Here is a 24,477-nt window from a genome sequence, read left to right as displayed (position 1 = left end):
TTGTAATGGGAGCACTGAGCAGACCGGAGCTGTGATGGGTAGTGCTTCTTCTGCAGCTTCATTCTTAACCCTGGGCTGCTTTCTGCTGGTAAAAATAGCTGCTGCCAAGACACCGGTGGCTTTAAAGAAGCTGCAGTGCTCTTGCTTCCAGAGGAACTTCCTATTGTTCCTATGTAGAGCACTGAAATAAGGATCTGCTTCAGAAAATAACACCGGGGTTGCAATTGAGCTTTCCCAGCTGCTGTTTCACCAAAGAAAACAAAATTAGGGGTGGGGGGGGGGATGAAAACTCACGATCCTTTCTTAAACAGAGCCCTTTATTCAGTGTAAGGTTGCTTGTTCAGTTTTGCAAGGAGCCCCAGAGTAAACCTGGAGCATCCATAATCCTCTGGAGGTTTAACCCTGCTGTTGCAGGAGACACTGCCCAGTGTCCAAGAGCTGAAGCAAGAGTTTATCTATGGGAAACTCGGTGAAGAATCCCCTCCAGTCACTGGAAAAGCACCATTAGAGCTGAACCTCCCCATCCAAAAGGCTGTGCAGAAAGAGGATTTGATGCCTGAGTTATCTAGCTGCCTGGTGGATGAGGTCAGGAGGCGGTCCAGCTTTTTTTTTTCCGAATTCCTAATTCAGAAGTTTTGCCCAGGGGTGTTTCAAATTGCCTAATATTTGGAAATACACCTAGAGCTGTTTTTAGCACCGGACATTTCCTTCGTCCGAGATTAATGCAGTGGGATCTCAGCGCTGCCAGAGCAAAGTCCCTCAGCACCACCTCTATTGTGCTGTTGGCAGGGAAGGCTAAGAGCCATTTGGCAAGGGAGGGATGTAGGCTTAAAAGGGGACCGAGGGAGTATTTTTAGTCACCTCGTGATGGGCAGGAGCTACCCAAAGAAACCGCGGGTCACATCACAGGGTATTTACCTCGATGCTGATGTGCTCTTACTGCTGTTGCTTAACTCCGGCTCCGAGGCTGGAGACCAAGCGTGGAGCAGAAGCAGGGGCTGGATCGAGCTGTGGGCATCTGCCCACGCTGTCCTCAGGGCTTTGCAGGGCATTTGCAGCCCAGCCTTAACACCCTGTGTGCCCAGAGACAGCTTCTCAGAGACAGGGGATGCAAACAGATGTGTGAGACACCCATTAAAAACCTGCTGATGCCCTATGGTGAGTGTTCACGAAATGCTGATTTATACACATTTCTGCCTGCGTGGAGTGGATCCTTTCGATTTCCTGGTACTTATTTTTAGCAGCCTGATCATTTCCATGGAAATTCTTTGCTTGGGAAATCTGTATGCCCTAAAGTCACCCATCTGAAGACTCCTCGTCTTCTCCATCGCAGCAGGCTCTGATACCGAGCACTTTGACACGGAAATATTAAAGAATGCCTTTTATTTGTCCTTTTACGACCAAATTCCCATTCATATCTATCACTTAAAAAAAAAAAAAAAAAAAAAAAAAGGAAATAACGTTTATTGATACACTGATACCATTTCTGTTTCATTTGATTTGTGATGTTTTAAAGCAATTTTTCATTATTCTAATCAACAAGCCCCCCAAAAATGATGATGCCATCGTTGGAGAGCAGGTGCTTTATTTTTTTTTTTTTTTTTGACAGGTTTTCAGGTCCAGCCAAAGGAGGCACGGAGGGCAGAGGGAGGTAAAGGGCACCAGGCTTTTCCAGCAGGCAAAACCCCTGCAGTTGACTGGTGCTTCGCCTTGCAGGGAAGCGAGCCGTGCCCTCTGGTGGCAGATCAGGGAAGAAATAAGTTTAAAACCTTTAGGAAAATCTCCACTCCTCGCTGTGCAGCATCAGGACTAGGCCTGCTGACCCTGAAAAGCAAATCAGAAGAATTAAACAAGGAAGAAGTTTCCAAGAGAAGACTCCACTCTGTCTCTCACTGCCTTGCCTCACTCTCTGTAGAGAGCTGAAAGGTTTGCACAGCCCTGTGGCTGCACAGATCTCCAGATCTGTGCTTGGGCACATAACCCCCTGGTTATGGGGGTGTTCAGCTGTGGAGTCACACCCAGGAGAGCTTAGGGATGGTTACAGCACTCCTGGAAATAATTAAAGCAGCTCAGGTGAGAAAGCTATCTGGTCAGTCACACCTGAAATTAATTGCCAGGGAAGGCTGCTGCAATAGCCTCTTAGCTTATAAATGATCTTAATTTTTTTTTTTTTTTTTTTTTTCTAGCTCCTTGCACAGCGGGCTGCTTGGGCTGCTGAACCCAATGGACCTGTGCAGACTGGTTCCAGATGATAAGGTAACAGATTGAGATTTGTTTCCAAAGGTGTCCCACAAACAGGAAGAGACTGCACCGTTCTTCACTTCTTATTTCTTCGCAAAATATACAGAAGATATAAAAATGTTGGCTTGTTGTTTTGGTATTTTTTCTGCCTAAGTTTTCTTTTCAAGCGGCAATGCCAAGCCTGGAAAAGCATTGATTTTGTAGAGGTTTTGCTGAAGAGTCAGCAGAGAAACAAGAATTTTGTCAGATCTGAACTGAAGAGCAAGGAAACATATCTATTCCCCTTACTGCTTCTCTGCTGCTTGAGCTGAACTTTTTTAACGTGAAGCAGACAGAAGTCATTTTAACAGATTAGCAAGAAGAGAAATTAATTCTAAGTTAAAATTTTAACCCACTGCTATATTACTTTTATAATACTACTGCAAGATTTTCTGTTTCCCACAGAAAGTTCAAGAAAACAAATGCTTGAAATTCAGAATTCATAAGCAAAAAAAAGCAGGACAAAAAATACTGTTTAGCAGAGGGCATTCAGCTTCTCTTTTCGCACAAGCAACTAGCAATGGCTGTCTATTTTTGCAATAGCGAAAGCTGTTCTTGCAACTTGAAAGCAATTTTTAAGGATCCTAAATTACCTGGAGAAATAGAAAGGAGGACTTTCAGCTTCCTTTCTGCCCTTCACTTCTGTGTAGATTTTTCTTGTTTGAAGAGTTTATTGTTTGAGGATGCAGGATATCAATCCCTTGAATTATTTATATATTTCATGAGAGGTTTGGAGCCAACCTTTTAGACCCAAATCCACATTTGGCCAACGTGCTTTCAGCTTGCAAAGAGCTTTTTTATAACAAGGTATTAAAGTACTGTCTCAGTGCACATGTCCCTGCAGGATGATGGCAATGATACAACACCAAAACATGGAGAGTCCTTGCAGCTATAGGAATCTCCAGGGAAGATTCCTACATTTCCTATAGTGTCCTATAGACTATAGGCTCCTACAGAGCCTCCTTCCTAAGGGAAGGGAAGGAAACAAGCTTTGGGCTTCCAGGAGAGCCCATGGCCCCCCAGCCAGTGATATTTATTACTTCTTCCCTATGCTAAGCAGTCCTTGTTGGCACACACACAGCCCTACTTTTAACTTCCTAAGATGACTTTTTATTATGTTGCAAGCAAAAAAAATCTGTTTATTGTTATAGCCTGCTCTCAGACACGTGTTTTGCCCTTGGCTGAATGCACTGGGCTACCATGCAGCCAAAGCCCCTGTACAAGTGCGCCGGATTTGGCCCACCATATTAGCAGAGGCTTTGTCTGCACTAGTAAATCTAAACACGAGCTGAAGCACCAGCCCGTCTGTCGTCTGCACTGCCTAATTGCTAGCTAGGGTTGTTAATTGGCTAGGAGAATAACGTCCAGGCAGTCCTTATGCTGCCAAAGGCACCACTGCTATGATTCATGGTGGGATGGTGGTGGCTTTTGGTCACCAACACAAGGGTGATGCTGGCACCAACGCAGGGGTCTCGTCTGCTTGCTGCACAGCAATTTTCAGCAAGTTTCCCCTCGCCCTAGTGCCAGGCTGACAACTTTTGTGACGATTTTTGGAAGACACACCTTCTATAGTTCCCATTTGTCCTCACGGTGCTCAAGGAAGGCTCCATGGAGCAGGTTCTGCGTGGCCTGAACTGCGATAGATTTACACAGGTGACATTTCAACACCAACAAATCTGAGGGAGATTATAGGATTAACATCCACCCTGAAGGCAACAGGGGCGGCCGAACCTCTCGATGAGACCATACCTGTGCGTTTTATACTTGTGACCAGGAAAATAGGAGATCAGGTTAAGGAAACCAGTTCTGCTATTGAAATGCCCCTGTTGAAGGTGGTCCAGAATGGATTTGGTCCCTGGCTATGACACTGATTTGAAGCAAACCACTCTCTGTGACTGATCCTAGCTGCTGTTGACATGTAAATTACCTCTGAGGATGTGGGCTAGAGCCCAGGATTCACTCCAGGTTCAGCAAAATGCACCCTACGGAGTGCAGCACGGTTCCTGGCAGGAGATGGCATTTCCCTGTTCGCTGCTGTGTAAGGAAGGGGAAGCAGCTCTGGCACCAGCCTGCTCCAGACCTTGCTACACAGACCATGGCTGTTCTGTGACAGCAGACTGATCCGGATACCAAAGTTTGCTTTGCCCAAGGAGAAAAAAATTAGTCTGGGCAAGCCTGTGAGGATGGCAGAGGTGTCCTCCTCAAGAGCGTGGCGCTCTGCCCATCCGTACCTCCAGATGTCTCCTCCATCAAGTTAAGCATCCCTTCGAAAGCTGGCAGCCCCCAGACAGCCATTCCCTGCCTGTTATTTCAGCAAGTTCTTGACGAGCCGTTTTGTTTTCCTTTTACAAGGGGACCTAGCAGAGCGACCTGCTCCTGATATGAGCCTGTTGGGACTTCATCACTTGGATTCCTCTCCTTGCGAGTGCCTTTAGAGATACAACACGTCTCCCTCCTTAGCCATACTTTGCCCATGACACTTGTTTTTTATTTTGCAGCTGGATGTTGGCTCGCTTTCCTTTTGGTTGAAACCCTTCTTACAACGAAACCGCTTTCTTCTGCTTAATGCCCACACTTCCAACACACCTCCTAAAGCCTCATCGTTTCTGTGAGAGTGGGATCTATTGCAGATGATGCTTTTAGGCAAGAATCAAACGCTTTCTTGTTATTCACTCAGTGCATAATAGATGCAGCGAATTCCACGCACGCTCCTGTTTACTTTGTGGAGGCAAGGGCAAAGATAAGAGGACGTCTTGGGGATGAACAGATGCTCCCGGTGTCTGGCACCTACCTGTCCAGGGGCTAGGCTGTGCAGTAATTACGTGGTAAATACACCCAGACAAAGTCGTTCATCAGAGATTTGCTATGTCTCTGCCACAACCTTCCACATCCACTCCCCTCCACTTACTATCCCCCCTCGGAGCATCTTTTATAAGGACCCCTCTAGTTCCCAGCTGAGGGCTGGCACGTCATCACACCATGCAACAGAAAAACATTTTGTTCTTGAGCTGTTCTGGATGTACAGCAAGCCAGCCAACCCTCACAGCCCATGCTTTTCAGCCAGCTATTTGGCTTCCTTCAGCTATCAAACGGGTGTACTGAAGCAGACGAGATTGCCCCAGATTTACACAGGTAGGAACGAAAACACTGCTGCCTGGGATTTTCAGATGACTAAAGTGCCTTTGTGTTTTTCAGATCAATCTGCCGGAGAGTGACAGGTGCAGCGGAGAGAAGGAAAATTTCATACTTGGATGTCACTGCAGAAATAAACCGAACCCAGATTATCAGGGGAAAGTAATTGAAAACAGTTTGGGAAGGGGGAAAAAGGGTAAGTCATTCTTTGGTCTGTGCACAGGCGTTTATTAATATGGTATTCAAGAGAAATGCTACTCTCCCTTTGCAGTATCTTTTGCACAAAACCCTAAAGCAAAATTGCCTTGGCTCTGTCAGCACCGAGATTGCTGCTTTTATGTAGCACTGGCTCTGGTGGCATTGGGCTCGCCGGGTTTCTTGCCCCACATCTGTCCAGTCCCACCCGACACAGTGGCTCTCTGGGGATTCAGCTCCCTCTCCAGGCTCAAAGGGAGACTTTCACAGGTCAGGAGGGCTTTGGCCCGTGTGGGTTGTGCCATTTCCCCAACAAGAGCACAGCTCTGCTGCTGAAAGGATTTTCTGGCCAGCACAATCGCATTTCCACGAGGGCTTTTGCCAGCTTTGCTATACTGATTGGGGGCAGAGAGCGGGCTGAAGGTAAATGACAGTCTTAGAGATAGGGCTGTGCCAGAAAAACTTTTAGCGTGGCTTCGCCTTACAGGCTGTCATTCAGGTGCTGCGCCGCTGGTTATTTTTAGTCTGCCTTTGCAACACGCAGACCTGTACCTTTCTCGTGAGTAATGTGAAATCTGCCGAGTTCAGAGTGCACGTTTTAATTAACTCAGTGTTTGCTCAAAAGAAAATGATACCGCTGCACTTTAATTTGATAGCTGGAGTTATACTTGCTGGGTGTTCACTCCTGACCCGCAAGCCCTCATATTTAAAGTGAGGCTGGGGGGGGTGGGGGGAAGAAAGACATTTTTGGCAAGGAAAGTGCTGCCTTCAGGCTATTAATGCATCTTAATCCCCAACAGAAAATGAAATCACTTTGGGCAGGTGCCAAACAACACAATAACTTCCCTCTGATTTCAGGGAGGAGTACTTCTTGAACAGCCTCTCTCGCATGAAGTAAGAGCTAGGCTCCCGGGGCTCGGTTCTGCTCTTGGTTTACATGCATTTTACACCAGCACAAAGGCGGCGTCTGAGGAGAGTTTCCCCAGCTTAACAAGAGAAATCCAGCCCTCGTTGGTGCTGTTATTTATTGCTTGTATTACAGCTCGGGGCCCGTATTTACTGTCGCTGGCACTGGGCTTTGTGCCTGCAGAGCCAGTGGGCACATTTTTCATCTGATTGGGCTTTTGAGCGTGATTACCTCTAAACTCCATCATTTGCCAGTCCCCTGATAGCGTGACTCAGGAAGAAAGATGTCTGAGCCTCTCCCTGCAAGGCAGAAGGTTTGCAACAGCCATCGGGCTGCTGAAAGAAGCCAAACAGCAGCCTCTTTCCCACTGGCTTCTCCCAGGGTCCTGCATGGTTCTGTTCAGCTGATCTGCTGCTGCAGGGCTGACAAAAGGGGCTGCAACACTTCTCTTCCTCCTCTGCATCTCCCTCGGAGGCTTCTGGCCACCTCTGGCCTGTCAGATGGAAAGAGGAGAGCCCTTTCAGTAAGCCTCACCTTTCCAGAAGTCCAGTAAGAGGACATATTGGGCTGTTTTGTGTGGCTGTGGTGTTGTGGCTGGATGGGAGCAAAGGGAGGGGTGATTTATGATGGGTGCTGCCTCGCTGGGGTGCGCAAACGCACTCCTCTTGCTGAGGTCTGTGCAAGGAGCCAGACCCTGACCTTCACAGACCCCCTCGAGCGCTTCCCCTGCTTCTGCTTTGGGGTGAGCAGAGTCCAATTTCTGGAAAGACAGCAAAAGAAGTGGGGTGGAGCAAAGCCTTTTGTGATCTGTGGGGACTGGAGAGGCTGCAAGGGCAAACGGGGTGACATAATGCTGTGGAGAGGAACAGAGCACGCATGGAAGCTCTCCAAAGGAAAAAGTTAATGCACAAGCCCAAATTTTCTAGGAAAAAAGCCCCGGGCAGTCTGAGACAGATAGTGAGTGGATAGCTGAGGCAATAACAAAAACTGCCTTGGAGATGTGCTGAAGGAAAAGATCTTAAGAGGACCCAGCCAGAAAGAGACACAGAGAAAATCAGGAATGAAGAACGATTCAGCATTTGAACAGAGGTTGTTCGGACAACGCAGCCATCTAGAAGCCCTTGCTACTGCTGGACATGGGGTGGTGCCTCCTAAAACAGAGAGGCACAGACAGCAGACAGGCATGCACATCGCTGAGAGAAGAGGGAGCGAGCAGAAAGCCTGAGCCACATCCAGGTTTTAAAGGGAAGCACGTAGCAAAGGCACGCCAGCAGGACGCTGGTGCAACACATGGCATTGTGCAGAGCACCAAGCAGCTACCCAGAATTACGAACCTGCTGGCACACACACGGTGGCACCCACCACTGGCATGACTGAGAAAGGACTGCAGGAGAGAGCCCGTGCTGTAGCTAAAGATGGATGAGAGAGTGGAGGAAGCACTGGGCTGATTTTGCACAATAATCACAGGAAAAAATGGAGAAACCTCATTATTATCTGTAGGTGCATAGGCTACTGAGACACAAAGAAAGCCATAAGGAAAAAACGGTGCTATTTACAGCCCAAGATGAGGTCACCTATCTGTTCTCCACAGCAAATGCACACCGTGTGCTAAACATTCGGTCTGGGCACTGGCAGTCTGGGCTGGACCAAGGAAGCAGGATGCTGGTGACTTTAAGAAGGCAGAACTTCAAGTGCCTGCTTCTTAAAATATCGCCTGTCTTAGAGATATGCCCCAAATTATTCACAAAATAAAGGCTGTGAAGAGCTGGAGCCACTCCTGATGATATTCTTATGCATGACAGACCCAGAGAGAAACATGACAAAAAAAAAAAAAAAAACACCCTAATAGCATTACCTACAAGAAGCAGGGAATGTATTCTAAAATTAAGCCACAGCAAAATGCAAATCCACCCAGAGGAACTGAATTGTTTTGGCCACACTGCAGAAAGAGAAGGCATCAGGTTTGATTCAAAATGAAAACAGCAGCAAACGAACAGCAGCCTCCCTCTGGAAGTCAGCAACTGTGCAAGAAATACTGACACAGCCCTCAAGATTTACACCCCAAATAGCATAAATTCACTGCTCATAACTGGGGAGAGGGTATAAAAGAGGAAGGGGTAGTGCAAGGAAAAAGTTGCTTTGAAAACGGGCTAAATCATGGTGAAAGCAAGGAAAATACCACTTCAGACAGGTAAAGTAATAGGAAGAGCTCTGGTAGCATATGGATGAACTGAAGGCAATGCTGCAAAACTATTTTCCTAGAAAATAGTTTCAAGAAATAATTTTCTTACAGACTAGGGAGAAAAGAGGAGGAAGAGTTTGAGGAGGAAATACATGTGAAAGTCCAGCACTACAGTGCCTACAAATAAGTTATTAGAAATAGTGAGAGAAGCAGAGTGTGGGATGTGCTGGATTTTAGAAAGAAACAAGGAAAGCAGGCTGACCTGCTCAAGACTAACAAGCTCCCTTGGCTCTTGCAGGCTCTTGGAATGAAAAAAAAAATGTCTGCAGAGAAAAGAGTAAGGCTGAAGGGTAAGGACAAACAGTGATTCCTAGGAAAATGGATACAATGAACCTGAAAAAAAGGTTGGTAAGAGGCATTTTGCTGTAGTGCCTTGCAAAAAGAAAGTAAATGGTAAACATAATTTTTTGACATGGCTTGAAAGCATGAGTAGAAGGAAATATCGGGCATTGTGGCTCAAATGGAAGCAGTACTGCAAGGAATGAATCGTGTGTTGTGTTATTGGCAGCAACTGCCAATTGATGTATTCAGTACAGGGGTTACCACAGCCTGCTTATTGTGAGTTATTGTCAGGAGGTAGGTTTTGTTTAGCTACGCCATTAGCTAACATATTTTCCATCAGTGTGGCGAATCCCACAAAGACAATGTTAACTCGGTCTAGAACAATGTCTGCAGTTCTTCAGACAAAGATAGCGGGGTGGGATGGCTTAGGAGAAGTCCCTGGGACATCAAGTGCTGCCTGTGTGATCAATGTGTCAAGCGTTGGGGTCATGAAGAGCCCGGGAGCCAGCTATTGATGAAGACATGCATTGAATTGTACAGCTAATGCTTGTTATGATTTACAATTTCTGAGCTGGCCTTAGAAACATTGTCAGCAGCAGGAAGGCCATTTAAGCCAGAAGGGACATGCTCATCAAATGACACAATAGAGTCTAAATGCAACAGCAAGCTCTTCCTCTTCCATCCACTACCTCCTCTAGCTGCCCCTTATTTTAATCAAATAAGAGTATATGTTATCATCCGAGCTTCTTTATTTGTAGAGGGGATGTAAAGATAGGTTTTAGGCCGGTAGGTTTTAAGAGAGACTGGAAGTGATACTGGGATCCAGTTTCCTCTTGTATGTGCACATCCATGTATGTGGAGATTAACTGAGTAGTGTGAGGTGTGAGGGAGGCTTGAAAAGTTGTCTTAATTAAATGCTGATCACTGCTCTGAGCAACTGCAGCTAAGACAATGCAAGACTTTGGGTCTCTGATGTGCTACCAAAACTGCCAGTCTCTGATTCTGGTAATTTTGATAGGACTTTAACATCCATTAATAAAGAAGAAATCCATGGTTTCAGATCAGATTCAGGCGTCAGAAGAAAGAAGGAAGGGCTTTGCCTGGGGCTGCCCACACGGGATGCCTTCCGTCAGGAATGTTTTCAGGCCAGGGTGCCGAACCAGGGGATCATCCAGTCCCACCCCCAGGTCCCATGCCACTGTCAGCTTGATTTTCGAGGCTGCTGACTGCTTTACAGCCATTTTCTGGATGGCCCTTTTCTGGATGTCAGTGAGCAGCATTATCGGGGAAGCTTGCACGATTAAACCGTAATTCAGTAGATGGATGTTAAGTACTTTACAGGTGAGCAAATTAAGGAAGCATTAGCCACAGGATTCGAGGGAGAGGTGACAAGGGTGCCAGCTAGTGACCACTGAAGTCCTGCGTGTGCTCCCAGTGCTCAGGAGGGTCCCAGGCAGCCACCAGGCAGCTGGAGAAGAGCCAGGAGCCGCCTCCTTCCCTGGATTAATTCCTAAAATGTGGAGCAGGAATTAGAGACCAAGAGGGGGAGACTTAAAGTCAGAGGCACTGCAGATAACACAGGATTATGTTTGGTGGGAATACTCCACATTTACTACCTGCAACCTGAAGTGCTTTAATCAAGCACAAGTTGAATGCTCAGGACATTGGGAGACAAGTGAAGTTTTGTGGCTTTGAGCTACAGGTTCTCATCATCTGTGATCTCTTTAAGGTGTTCTCTGCCTCCTTTTCCACACTGTAGATGAGGATGTTCAATGGTACTGGTTCCAGTATTGCCCCCCTGAGGAATATTACTCCTCACTGGCTTCCTTTTAGACTTGAAACATGGACCACTACACCTTGAGCCCACCTGCCCAGCCTGCTTTCACCCACTTTGTAGCCCACCCATCTAGTCCATCGTTCCCCATTGTGGCTACAAGGATCCTGTGGGCCTTTGTTCTAGTCATTCAACGAGACCAGCTCCTAGGAGGAATATTAACTCTACCCTAGCCAAAGCCAGGGCACACACTTGGCCACATCTTCCCTGCTGGCAGGAGATCAGCTGGATTAAAGCTCTCTGGAAAGCGGTGGAGTGGAGACGCGGGGCCAGGAGTTGCACATGGCAGTAAAACTGTCAGGGAGTTATGGCGAGTGGCCAGAACCACAAGCTGCGCTGTGCCAGTCACAGATGGGAAGTGGAAATTTGTGACATTTTGTACTTCAACCCAAAATCCGAACAGATTTTCAAGAGACCACATTAAAGAAAAAAAAAAAAAAAGGTTGTCTCTCTCACCCTGGCTTAAGGATCCTGCCAAATTTTGTAGTCTTGCTGCAACCCTGCAAGCGTGGAAAGAGAAAAGGAAAGTCGCAAAATGGTAGGGGAGGAGCTTTTTTACTTCATCTTCAGGAATGCGTCAGGCTGCCAAGATTTAGGAGTGTGAACTCCTCTGTAAAATCAAAGGAATGAGAACCCAGAAATTTCATCCAGGCTCCGCTGGCTATTTGTAACAGTTAGCCAAAGCAGCCAGGTAGCTGTAGCTCAAAAAGTTCTGGTGTTTGTGCTGATAAATCCAAACAGGGAGCAGGGATCAAAAGGGAAAAAAGGGATCCAAAGGAAAAAAAAATAAATGGAGATGCCTCCTTTCTCTAATCTAAAGTTCTTGCTTCAGCTATCTGCATTTCTACCCCGCTCTGGAATGGCTGGAAAAACAAGTCTGTGCTGTTAAAACTATTCTTTTCCCAAGCCTTCTTTCAGAAAGCAAGGATGCTATTTCTGTAAGAACTTAAAAGGAAATACATGTCTGAGACGGGGAGCAAGAATGGAAAATTTCAGTACAAACGGTGAATGTTTGGCAGTTGGGAGCCGGCGGGGTTTTGTAACACGCTGTAAGAGAGGGGTTGTCTCCTTGGCTCTACCAACAGGCACGTTTCTAAGGAATAAAGCTGTGCCTGTTGTAATGGGTTTTTCTTTTGCAGAAAATGCTCCAAAAGAGCATATAGTGGAGAAGCAGCAGTTATTTTTCAGGCAGAGTGCAGTGTGTTCCCCTAAATATCTGTCCCTACCTCCTCTTTGTTTCCCTTGCTCCAGCCCTGGCTGAACTCTCTCAGCACAACTTTTTCTTCCTCTTGCTGCACTCAGCTCCAGCCCACTTCCTTCTGCCTTTATTTTACCAAGATCGCTCTTGCCAGCCGTGTGGAAAGGGAAACAAATATCCTCAGCTTGAGTTTTCTGTGCTCTAGGGGGCTTGGAAATGATGGGAAGCTTTGGTTACCTGTCCACGAGGAAGGTCTGCTGATGGTGAGCAGTGTCATTAGAAACACAGGTATATGACCCAAAAGTGTCAATTTCTCTGCAGATAATCCATTGCTTTCCCCAAGGATGGGTAGCTGATTTTCTGAAGAGGGCTTTGCTTTATTATGTTATGAAGCTTATCGTATATATACAAATGCTGAAAGGAGGCCTTTCCACTACAAAGCAGTGTTTTTATTTGAAGGGTAATGAACAACGTGAACGTAAAAGGGAGCTGATGGCATATCTCCAAGCCATCACATCAGTTGGAGGCCACTGAGATGTCCTGTACACTTTCTGCATGCTGGATGGGCACGTGGCTATCACCTCCATTCTTCACAGGTTGGCAGAAAGCAACAGCAAGAGTTTCTTCAGAGGGTGGACAAGTTTGCCCATTTGATTCACAGCTGGAGACAGGAAGCCTGTCTCCTTTCCATGCTCCTATGGTGCTTTGTCGGTCGCCCAGGCAGCTCGGAGAAGGAAGGGCATTTTCCTGCAGTGAAGAACTGAAAGGCAAGGACAAGATGGGAATTAAACGGTTTATATTGGGACAAGCCTCCTGGGGCTGAAACAGGGAGACTTTGGGACTTTTGGGATTCTGACTGAGAAAACAGGACTGGGTCACACCGTCACTTGGACCCACTGGGCTCTCTCTGTGCCCACATGGCACTGCTCCTCCTGCCCACAGGCATCTGTGGGACACCCAGGCAGCATCCTCTCCTCATGTCAGGCCCTTTCACAGAGGCTGTCGTGGTAAAGGCTCCAGCTCCATTGTTGTTCTTGGTGGGTGTCCATCGGATATCACAGCATGGGGTTTTGCTATTGCTGCTGTTGTTTTAATATATATATTTTTTAACTTTCTTGTTCTGAAAGACTCAGAAAGGACAGATGAGAGCCTTGCCAAGTTGAAATGCTTCAAACCATCAGGACATGGAAGGCTATTTCAGATTGTCCCATGCTCTGCAACAAAACCCTAGGTGACTCCCCCTCATCTGTTGCTCTTCAGGAGCTCTATACATTGCCCTTGACATATATTGCCAGCATGCTGTCACCTCAGCTGTGACAATCCTGCTCTCCGCTCTCCTTTCTCTTCCCTCCCCGTTCTTGTGGGCTGATGTCTGTCTCCTTCTGGGTGACACATTTACCTCCTTCACTGAACAGTCCCTCAGGCGACATGCGTGTGCATTTACCGTGTGGTCTGATCACGGGCTGCAGCGGAGACAACCTGTACCTGCGGCGACTGCAGTGTGCCCTCTGCTGTCTTGCTATCTGCGCAGTCCAGCGTTTCAGAGATCTACAGAAGCTGAGCCTCTGTCCACAAGCAAAATCAATTTTGACCCCCCTGTCCTTGTACTCCAGTTGCAATGGGTTGTCAGAAGTGTCCTCCCGAAATGAGGACGAAATGTGGAAGGTCCTCTGCAAATGGGTTTTGCCTAGCTCTCTTAGATGTGCACTGTGCAACCTGAAACACTATTGAGACCCCAACCCTAAACTTTTGTACCTAGAGCAGTGTTTAAAGGCATTAAAATGTAAATAAATGCAGATTTTTGAGAAGAAAAACATCCCATGCAGGGGATCATGTGTAACCTACACAACAGAAATTTCACTCTTTTATCACTAGGTATTGCCCTCCCACTGAAGGACAGATAACATTTTTTAAATTCTTCCCTTTCTGTGGCTTTTATCACCTGTCCTGTCTTTACACTCTTTGAAGTCTCCCTCCAGATCTGAATTCTAAGTTTATCTGCCTCAGTTCTGTCATGTTTCCTCAAACATCAGTGTTTATTTCATTTTCTTTTTTCTTTTTTCTTTTTTTCTTTTTTCTTTTTTTTTTTTTCCTGTCCCCTGTTCTTGCTTCTTGGTTGCAAAAGCTGTTATCTCTCCTTGAGCATCCCGTATCTCTCCTTATACACGTGTGAGCTGACAGCTGATCTATTGCCGCCTTACCAGAGTGTCTCATCTGTTCAGAACAGATTTCACTCCGGCAGCATATCTTGGCAGCCACAGAAAAATCACCATTGCTTTGGGGAAAATGCCTGATCTTTGCTCTGACTGAACAACGGAACTAAGTTGTTTGTAATTTTGTTTACCATTGTGGCATAATGTTTGCAAGAAAAGGCAGAACAAGATATAACCCCCAAAGGGGAGAGTGAATCAACTAGGTAAAGCAGTACACCATTATTCTTAGCTAAATTTGCCAGCTTTTCCTTCTGTTGCTGTATCTGCGCTCAAAAATGAAGAAAAGAGGTCTTTAAATAACCTGATGCCTGAACAGAACAGGAGAGCAGGAGCTGGCTCTGTGCAGCTGAATGCATGTTTATTCCCAATGATGGGAGAAATGCAAGCAGAGGAACTTGTAGGAAAGGATTAATGTAGTTATTTATGTGTTTTCAGTGAGCATTTTAGGTTATTTTTAGAGCTGTAGCAAGTTTACACTACTAAGGCCAGAACACAAAATTGAATGATGACCATAACTGCTAATTTGGAGCCATAGCCTAAATTGTAGCTAATTCACAATGCTGAGTAGACTGTAGTGCCAGTCTCAGACAGTGATTCAGACCATTTACACCCAAGATCTGTCCAGTCCCAGGAAATTTCTCATTTTGGTCAACAGCTCTATTTCAGATCAGCAGTCAACTGCACAGAGAGATCCCTAGAGATATTGAGGGACCCCCGTGTCAGGGGACATAGATCAGGTGTGCTCAGATGTCATCCCCTTCACTGTGGTAGTTCAGTTCTGCAAACAGCTGTCAAAGAAGTACTTGCTGTCCATCTTTCACCGTCTAACGAGTTGTTTAGAGAATTAATCTGGAGGTGGTGGGATGTGTTGCTGGATCTTCCTCAGGCTTAGTGGGTGAAAAGGGCAAGATACACTTGTCAGTATTTGTTTTATATCTTTGCTGTAGCTTTGTTTTGATTCGTAGAGTTGAGTTGGCTGAAAGGAGCCCCAAGAAGGTGCTTTCAGGAACCTAAACTTCAATTCTGGGTGGTTTTAGCCCTTTTTTAAAAAAATCTTCTCACCCAGCGTCTCCTTAGCTTCCTTGCAAACGCAAAATAAGGCAGTTACCCTGTTCAGATAACTGAGAATAAGTGTCTCCCAAAATTCCCATGGGGTATGAGCAAGTCCCCGTCATTCTAGGCTAGGTAGAAACAACATCTGGCTTGGAAGAAGAGCATAGGCGCCAGGGTCTGCATTGAGGTTGGACAACCAGTTTAAGGTGCCACACCTCTGATTAATTGATTAACCTCTGATTAATTACCACTGTAACTTTTCAGGGAGCAGGCGGGCCTGGGATACACAGAGAGAGGGCTCGTGCAAACACAGCAGCATCAAGGAGGCTGTGGGGGCCCACCCAGTTTAGTGGCCCCCTCTGCAGCTGATTTCAACAGGAGGGGGATCCGTAGCACAGAGCCCGATGCTATTTCAGTAGCTGGTTTCTGTTTGCTGGAAGGGATTTGCCTGGGTCTGTGCAGTAAGTGGGTGGCCCAGCTCCAAGGCCTGTACATGGAGCTCCCCTCAGCAGCGGACGATGCTTTGAGGGGGGAGAGAGGAACCCAAAGAGAAAGCCCCGTGTGAATCTTCCTCACATGAATCTTCCTTTCCTTCTTTTCCCCCTCAGGAGCTTCCCACAGTAGGGGCAACGTGGACCCCAGATCCAGGGGTCTCACAAAGCATGAGTAGGCCTCAGGGACGCGACACAAGGCCCCTTTGTGCAGAGTTAATCATCAGCCCCCCTTGTCTACCACCAGTCTCTAACTAGTTCCACACGGCGTGATTATACCTCATCAAAGCTAATTTGCCCAGCTGTTTAAGTGGCTGTACAGCGTACAGGGAGCCTCCTCCCACCACCAGCATCTTTTTCAGCTGCTGCCCTGCTGAGGATGCTTCAGTCTGGGTGGTCCCAGCAACACCCTGCAGCATTTTTCAGTGTTTTCAGCAGTCTGGAATAGGGTCCTTTCCTCAGAGCTCTTGGCTTCGTTTCCCAGCCGAAGTTACAGGAGTCTTGTGGAAAATGATTTGGAGGACAAGAGGCAGCCCTGATAATGGGAAACGTCTGTGAAGGATTGGAACATTGGCCTGTAATCCCTGGACAAAACTGCCTCATTCAGAAAAAGGGGGGAAAAAAAGCACGCAGAACAAAGATCTTATTTCACTTCATGAAACGAGCACGTGATGTTTTCTCTGGAATGTCTCGCTGACAAACAGGCCCAAATTTTCCAGGGACCAGGGCTTTTATTTAGGCTCAGACGAGACCATAAATGGCTGAAAAGGATGTAAATTCACAGCCTATGTTAATTTGTCATTTCCAGGCTCGACACTAACTCAGCCCTGCCATTGCCAGGTTTGGATTTCCTGAGGAGTGGGACAGTGTGAGAGGCCTCTAATGCCCTGACCCCAGAGCAAATGGACAGATCTTGTGTACACCACGTACAGCTTTGCTTGGGGATGGAGTTACAAAGCATGGATCCGTCCAGCTCTGCCCGTCACTTACCTGTCGAGGTAACTGGGGACCAGGAGAGGTACAGACAGGTACCAACACCTCTCAGACCAGGTGTTTTGTCTTGAACAGATACTGAATGGAGATACGTGCTAGTTCATGAAAGGTACTGCATGGCTGGGTCCAGTGGAGAGATTTTACTCAGCATTTCTGGGCCCTATTGCTAGAAAGCTGCACATCTCGCTACGGGAGCTCATGGACATAGATATTTAAACAGAGTCAAAGGTTCAGATGCAGCAAACAGACTCCCCTTCTAAGCGTGGGAGTGCTCTAGTGTTAAAGTCAATGAACTTGTTGGCCAGCTGGGATTTGAAAAGGAGATGCCACACTTCCACTGTGAACCTGCTCTCCCTTCCAGTGCTAGGCAGGCACCTCCAAATCGGTGCCATTCAGCTGGAACCTGCTTGTCCTCCTTCCCAAGCCCTCTGATGGTGCTTCCGTCCTTTCCTTTTGCTCATGGCTTTCCTGCTCATCTCTTCCAGTCTGTTGTGCTGCCAGAAGGGGATCTGTCATCTCCTTTGCCCCATCATCAAACGCAGCTCACTGGTCTCTCTGCAGCACTGCAGTGGCCCAGAGAAGGGAGAGCTCCCCCCCACCCCTCTCTTTCAGTTTCTACTCCCCTCAGACAACTTGTCCAGCTTGCAATAACAACTTCTTATCCATTTTGTCTCCTGTCAGTCAGGTTTCCAGTCCCAGAGCTTTTTCTCACACAGGTTGAAAGCAATGACCTTTTCCTTTGGATGGGCTTTGTTTCCAGCTTTGTGTACAGCTATTTATCCTGTCCTTGCACGTCAAGGGCCTGGCATAAATCCTGACCCACCGGGGCAGCTTGGCTGCAGCAATTAAAGGCCAACACATTCAAACGTGGATGCCTGAAGTCGGGCACTTTCTCCATACTTAGAACATGATTCAAGAGCCTGATTTGCGGGTGCTCAGCACCTGGTGCAGCTGAGGGTGCTTAGCATCTCCTGGGGACTGAGAGCTTGGGCTGGAGACAGGCATCGTACCTCCGTGTGGGGGAAAACCAAAACCCCTTGGTTTCCACTGCTGAGCCCAGTGCTGGGAGGGGAATGTATGATTTCATAGCATTGCTAAGCCATGACAAGGAGGTAGTCTCTAGGGTGAGCTGTGTTTACTAACACATTGTACATTTTCTTGCTTAACAGCGCAGTTTCTCAGTTTATAGAGTCCCTGAGCTAAAGCTCGTGCCCTAGATCAGTCGCCCAGGCTTACCTTGCCAACTCTCACGCTTTCTCATGAACCACAGAGGAGCCACCCCAAACCTGTGTACTGAATGCTGCAGCAGGCTGTAGTTAAGTAAAGTTGTGTGGACCTCTCCTCCTGGTCTCAGAGATGCCTGGTGACTCACGGAGCTGTTCCACACCCAGTCCCAATGAACCCAGGCACGACTCACACAACTCCAATACATTTCAGGCAGAAAAAATCCTAAATGCCTTCTAGCAAGCATCCCAGATCTCCTGAGGACTGGGACAAAGAGCTAAGTGTGTTTGAGCATGTTCTTTCCCAGCAGGTTGCCCATCCTTGGAGGAAGAGAAATAGCTAGCAGAGTGTGGGTGGGAGAACCCAGGAACATTTTTCCTCTGAGCCATAGCCCTGACCCACAAGCAGTCTGTGAGAGGTTTTTGTATAGTCAGAATGTCAGGGCTTGAATTGAATGGGTTGGGGGTATCTGGAGGTACACTCGGTTTTCATCATCACATAGCTGTGTGCAGGTCAGGAGACATCCCCAGCCAGAGCTGTTCTGCACAGGGTCACCCCCGAGGTCTCTGGGCTCCATCCGTCATAGCTGGATGGCATGGTGCTGAGGCACACAAATGCCTCCACGCAAAATCATCCCAGATCTCACTGAGCTCGTTAACTTCGTTTCCATGCACTCCCTTCCCAAAAAAGGCTGCTCATATTAACCCAGATGCAACCCAGCCCTGTTGCCTCAGCTGTGGGACAGCTGGCAAACCTTCATCACCAGCATCCTTGTTTTGGAGATGCTGATTTCCCCTGAGCAATCTGCCCTTGCAATTGCTTTATGTCAGGATGGCAGGTGTTAGCACCCCTCTGAGAAATTCTGCAGGACATTTCAGGCAAATATTTAGCTTGCCCCTGTGTGGCAGCAGCGATTGAGAGGTGAGACGAGTGAGTGGCATGCCGAACACTTGGGTTTTGTTGCATGTTGCATTGACAGATGGAAATGGTCTGCACCCAGGCTCGAGATATTCTGGGTTGATTTCCTGCTACATTCACGAGCACAAACACCCTGCTGTTTCGGCTAATGGTGAAAATGCTCTTAATTGTGTGAATCAGGATTTGCCGGTGGGAGATGACTGCTTGCTCCACGGCAAGAGCTTGTTTGAGACGGGGTGCCTGGGCTTATTGCGCAGAAAATGGCAGAGCCGAGTACATCATCGTGGCTCAATGGTGCGGAAAAACAAAATAGCTGAAATTTCATGCTGCCGCAGAGATGTCCCGGGTCTGCCTGAAAGCTCTGCCAGAAGTGACCTGAGCAACTTCTCGATGAACATGTCTGCAAAATGAGGTAGATAATGGGGAAGAAGTGGAATGATGTGCTGACTGTTTCCTCAGCTGCAGAGGAGAATGATACCGTACTTAACAGCATGTGCTCCACCTTCAAGCGTATTTCCATGGCATTTTTGCAGTTTATTTCGGCAACAGCAGAGTCAAAAGCAGGAGGATTTCACGTCCTCGTGCTACCTCATGGCCTGGCAGCAGCTGGACAGAGCTGGCATGAGGAGCATGCTGAGACAGGGGGCTGTCAGGCTATTCAGGACAGAGGGACGGCTTCCATGCAGAGGTTTTGAGACAGATTCTCCTTTCTTGCACCATGGTTTGTCCAGCTGCTAAGGCCTGGATGAAGGATGTGAGAAAATGACCCCTTGGGAACCTCCTTTAGGTAAGAAAACCTAAAAATCTCCCCTTGAATAAGGGATACAAAGGGTAATGTTTAAGGGCCAGGTTGTCAAAGGTACTTAGGCGTTTTACTGCTCTAGCTAATGGAATATCTAAAAGCCCAACGAATGCATTAACCATTAGAGACCTAGCATGGGACTGCTAGTGCCAGACTTGTGCACCCTTTGGTTAGCAATGTCCCCAGTAAAACCTGCAAAATGAAGACCATCTGCTGAGGGGGAGAGGAGAAAACTCCAGCACTTAGCTCCGTCAGGTCTGCGCTGAAATAGAGCTTTCAGCAATCACGACAAGTAGCAATGCTGCAGTCCTGGTAAGCCTCCTCGGGGGAGTCACGACAGGCACAGCTCTCCTCTGGGCTTTCCCCTCCTCGCCTCTCATGGTCCTGGCCTGTTTCTGATGTTTTTCTGGGAAAGCCCCCATGTCTTTTGGCCTTTCCTCGGGCTCTGTTGCAGAGCTACACGTCTGAGTCGCTCACACAGCTCAAGATAACCCGGGTGCCTCCAGTCCCACCCTGGCTGAGCCTTCTTCACTTCAACCTTAAGCATCATCTACTCCAAAATAACATCCAAAAAATAAATTCCATCAAACAACACTGCTGAAAATGTCTTGCTGCTCCTCAGCAGGCCAGATTATTGCTCTGCCACTAAGCCCAGCTAGCAAACAGCGCCGGTTTCTCCAATTGCCACCTGAAACACAGCTCGGGCAGGGCGGTCGCTGGCTCGAGCACAGCACCACCAGCCCCTTAGGGCCGCTGTTGATGGCCGTGTGCTTCGTGTGGCAGGGCAGAAAGGAGGGGACGGGAGTGATGTGGGTGGTGGACAGCAGTGAGGTAATGTGGAGAGGGTGATATCATGGTACAGACACAAGGGCTGGGTGAGGGCTGAAGAAGTAATTTACTGGCATGCGTTTTGCCTGGTTTCCCTAGGAAATGAGGCTTACACAGTCACGTTGGGTGCATATATGTGCACATGCTGTAATCAGGGAGAGGCTGCAGCTTTTGAGTAACCCTTATGAGACACCAGAGAGTCCAGAGGAGTGATATTTACAGTGCCCCGAGAACAGAGAAAGCTTCAGTTGGAGCGTGCACTTTATTACAAACAGGAGAATACATCCACCCATGAGACATACACTTGTATGAGCCCAGGATTCATTTGCTCTGCTTCTCAGGCAACAGCTTGTTATTGAATTTTAGTTGCGTGGCCACTTGGGCATGTGTGCGTGCATCTCAAAGTTTTCCATCCTGTATGTATAACAAAATGCTTGGCATCGAAGGGGTGGTGCCTGGAAAGGTAAGTGTCACCAGGAATGAAATATTAATGTATGTAATAGAATAATATCTTTCCCGCGGAGGAATGGTTCCCAATTTTTTGGCCTACCAGAGCATTGCAACCTTCACAATCTCAGGCAAGCATCCTTCACCCTTATAAAGAAGCTTTTAACTGAAAGTGTTTCATGATACAACTTCAGTCGTGCAGCCAGCGATGATGAAACACCATCTCCAATATGTGACAACAGCTTGAAACCAGAACAGTGAGTGCTTTTGCTGTCCCCTTAGTCTGGTGCTTCTGATTCAAACTCCTTGTTACGGGTCCATCAGGAAAGAGCAAAGATTCCTGATGGATTTATTTCTTCTTTGATTAGCTGACACGCACTGCTCCTTCGCAGTTCACGTTTTCAAATAGTGAAAGCAAGTTCGGTATAAAAGTTAACTTTTCACCAGATACTGTGTATTATAGAGCATTGAGTCTCCTGTGTCTGCTGAGATCATTTTGTGCTGCCTGTGATGGGAGAGAAAATGCCCTTCTGCTAACTTGATAGGCTTCCCGATGTGATAGACGTGCTGCTCTACCTGCGGATGGGTACTTTATAGCTAGAAAGCCATAGCTGGTCGCAGTTTTCACATCCATGCTCCCACAAATCCCTGTGACTCTTTCACTGTTGTCACCTTTCCACGAAGAGCTAAGGACTGGTCGCTCACAGTCTGCCAGGATTACTCAGGCCTCGTCTTTACATACAACTTTTATCTGATTTAAGCTGTAAAAATGTCTCTCTTCCCTCATGCTCCTGTGGCAACATTCTCTCCTTCTAGTCTAAGAGATGCTTTTTGGTTTTCACCCTTACCCATCTCCATCTATAAGGACTAACTTGAAGAAATATGCTTTTATAGACCAAACGCCGACATGCAATGGAGGATTAATCCTTTAACTGTGCTTCCTGTTCAGTTCTTAGATTACACAGGGGAGAAAAAAAAAATTGCTCATGGTGACCTACATAATCCAGCACAATGGCTAATCATGCTTACATGAGGTGACTGCCCATGTTAGCAGGGAGACAGCACGGGAGCTAGGAGATGCCTTCTGGCAGCGTGTTCCCAAGCGTGGTGGAGTCACTTGTACCTCTGGAAACAGAGAGCCTCCTTGCGTAGCACTGCTTGAGGAGATCAGGCACCAAGAGGCCAGAAATTGATTAATATTTTAAAATGTATTTATCATTTGCCACTCGCTTTTTTCTTATTGTGGTGCTTGTATCAGGGTGACTGAGGATGAGCCTGATCTCAAGATGCTTCTGCAAACTAGAGGCTGGCTGAGTTAGCCATAACTCTGCCAGAGCTGGGTCAAGGCAATCAATTCACTCCCAAAGAGGCATGTTGTGAAGGTGAGTTTCAACAAGGAAAAATACAGGACAATGGGAACCATACTGCTCAGCATCAGCGGTGAAATAATTAGACATCTCTTCAGGCTAGATTTATAGGCCAGAACTGCACTCAGACAGAACTGGCTGGGGAGGGTGCTTTATAAAAGCAGAATTAGTAGCAGTAGTCCTAAAAAGAAAACACAGTGAGGCAGCAGAGCCAGAGTGAGCACAGTGGAAGTGCACAGCTCTGACCTGATCCAGGATAACTCTTTTCCAGGTTTGTCCCTTCCAGCAGGATGCTTGGTCCCAGTGAAGGACGAGGGAACACACCAGCATCTCCCACGGCACCCGCCTGTGTTCAGGGCCCAGCAGAAAGCAGGGCAAGTTACAGAGCAAGATGGGATTTCTACAGCCAGCAGCACCACTTCTGGTCACAAACAACCTCAAAACTCGAGGAGAAGCCTTTGACAGCTGGTGTCGCTTGCTGTACGAGAGGAGATTTCTGTATTTGAGGCACGGGCACAGCGCACACCTGGCACAGACAGACCCTGCCTTGCGAGGTCCTGCCTTCCAGCCCCAGCATGGCCAGAAGCCTTGGAAATTCAGACCTGAGGAGAAAAAAGAAGAGGATCACAGTTAGTTACATGCAAACCACCACCGCCAGCCACCTCAGGTGGGATCCCACACACTGCGGGCCCTTCAGACACCCCGTTAACCCAGTTAACAACCCAGTTAACTTTGTCCAGCTAACACCACAAGGCCAGGGGTTCACACTCAGGGCTTTCCACCTCCCTTCACCCCACGTATAGCCCATCGGGCAGCATCATGTGCCCTTTTTTGGGACAAAACCCCATTTCCACTGATTCTTGTGGAAAAACCCCGCTGCACCCCGCTTTCCCGTGCTGCCAGAGGGATCCCCACACACGGCCCCCCTCTGGTCCCCGAAGAGGGGGCCGTGCCCATGACCCGAGGAGGGGGTCTCCGAGCAGCAGGACCCCCTCGTGGTGCCCCAAAACCCCGCTGAGGGGCCCGGGGACAGGGAAGGGGGCGGCTGTGGGGCCGGGCGGGCCGGGGAGGAGCCGGGCCCGGGGCGGGGGGATGGCGGCGGGGGTCGGGCCGGGGGTGGAGCTGCGGGCTGGCGGGTCGGGGTGAGGGGAGCCCTCCCCTTCCCTTCTTCCCTTCCCTTTTTCCTTCCCTTCCCTGCTGAGCCGAGCCGAGCCGAGCCGAGCCGGGGAAGGCGCCCGTCCTGTGCCGCCCTCAGCATGGTGAGCGGGGCCGGGGGAAGTTTGGCGGCTGCCCCACCAGCACCATCACCACCACCACAGCCCCCCGGTTCCCCCTTTTCCCCCTTTTTTTTATCCCCCGTTGCTTTCTCTTGCAGGTCTGGAAAACTCTGCCGCTGCTCTGTGCCCTGCTGGCCGCCGCCCGGCTGCGAGCGGAGGTAGGCGGGGGGCTGCGGGGGGCGCCTACAGCACGGGGGGGGGCGGCCGGGATGGGCTTCGTTAGGCACCCCCTGCCTTTCTCTTCCCCCTTTTCATCTCTTCTTTCTTTCCTTTGAGCATTTTAATAGTTATTTTAACCCCCCCGTTTCCCGCCCTGACCTCCTTTCCCGCACCATCAGCCCCACAAACTCGCCGACCCCCCTTGTGTGGGGGCTGCGTTGAAAGCGGTGCCTGAATCCCCCCCCCTCCCCATCCTCGGCGCTGCAGCCTCCGTAAAAGTGAGGTCAGGGACGAAATATTTGATAATTGTGGCCGGGAAATGTGGAAGTGATTTGAGGCAAATGAACTCAAGCTGGGCTGGGGAGGGCGGCCGCCGAGCGCGCTTTCCGCAGGGTAAAAGCGGTCCCGGCTGGGGGACGGGGTTGGGTCGGCCTCCCGCGCACATTTTTTCGCCCTACATATTTCTCCCAGATGGCCGGCCCCACCCTAGAGCATCACAGTTTGGCTCTGCGCAAAAAAAAAAAAAAATAATTAAAAAAAAATGTATAAACACTTCTGCTTCCCTACAGAGAGTTTTCCCCTTTCTCCGCCTTCCCGCCGTGGCAAAGGTGGGGGTCGTAGGGGAAAGCCGCGCT

At 48.2% G+C, this 24,477-nt stretch overlaps 1 protein-coding gene and 1 long non-coding RNA gene across 2 annotated transcripts in view; both read left to right on the top strand.

Annotated features, from left to right (window-relative positions):
• Positions 1-1,552: 1,552 nt before the first annotated feature.
• LOC311425173 lies at positions 1,553-13,884 on the top strand. The gene is made up of 4 exons (XR_014686248.1): positions 1,553-2,073; positions 2,187-2,256; positions 5,476-5,608; positions 6,466-13,884. It is a non-coding gene; the product is annotated as an uncharacterized lncRNA (long non-coding RNA).
• Positions 13,885-23,534: 9,650 nt separating this feature from the next.
• FSTL1 (follistatin like 1) overlaps positions 23,535-24,477 on the top strand; it is a 29,649-nt gene continuing 28,706 nt past the window's right edge. The window contains exons 1-2 of the mRNA XM_084529089.1: positions 23,535-23,665; positions 23,782-23,841. Coding sequence (XP_084385215.1) covers positions 23,663-23,665; positions 23,782-23,841 — 63 coding nt within the window. The 5' untranslated portion in view covers positions 23,535-23,662. The remainder of the gene's footprint in view (positions 23,666-23,781; positions 23,842-24,477) is intronic.

The sequence above is a fragment of the Aythya ferina genome (genome assembly GCF_964211825.1).
Source record: "Aythya ferina genome assembly, chromosome: 1".
NCBI classification, from domain to species: Eukaryota; Metazoa; Chordata; class Aves; order Anseriformes; family Anatidae; genus Aythya; species Aythya ferina.
This window is presented reverse-complemented; position numbering and strand designations above follow the sequence as displayed.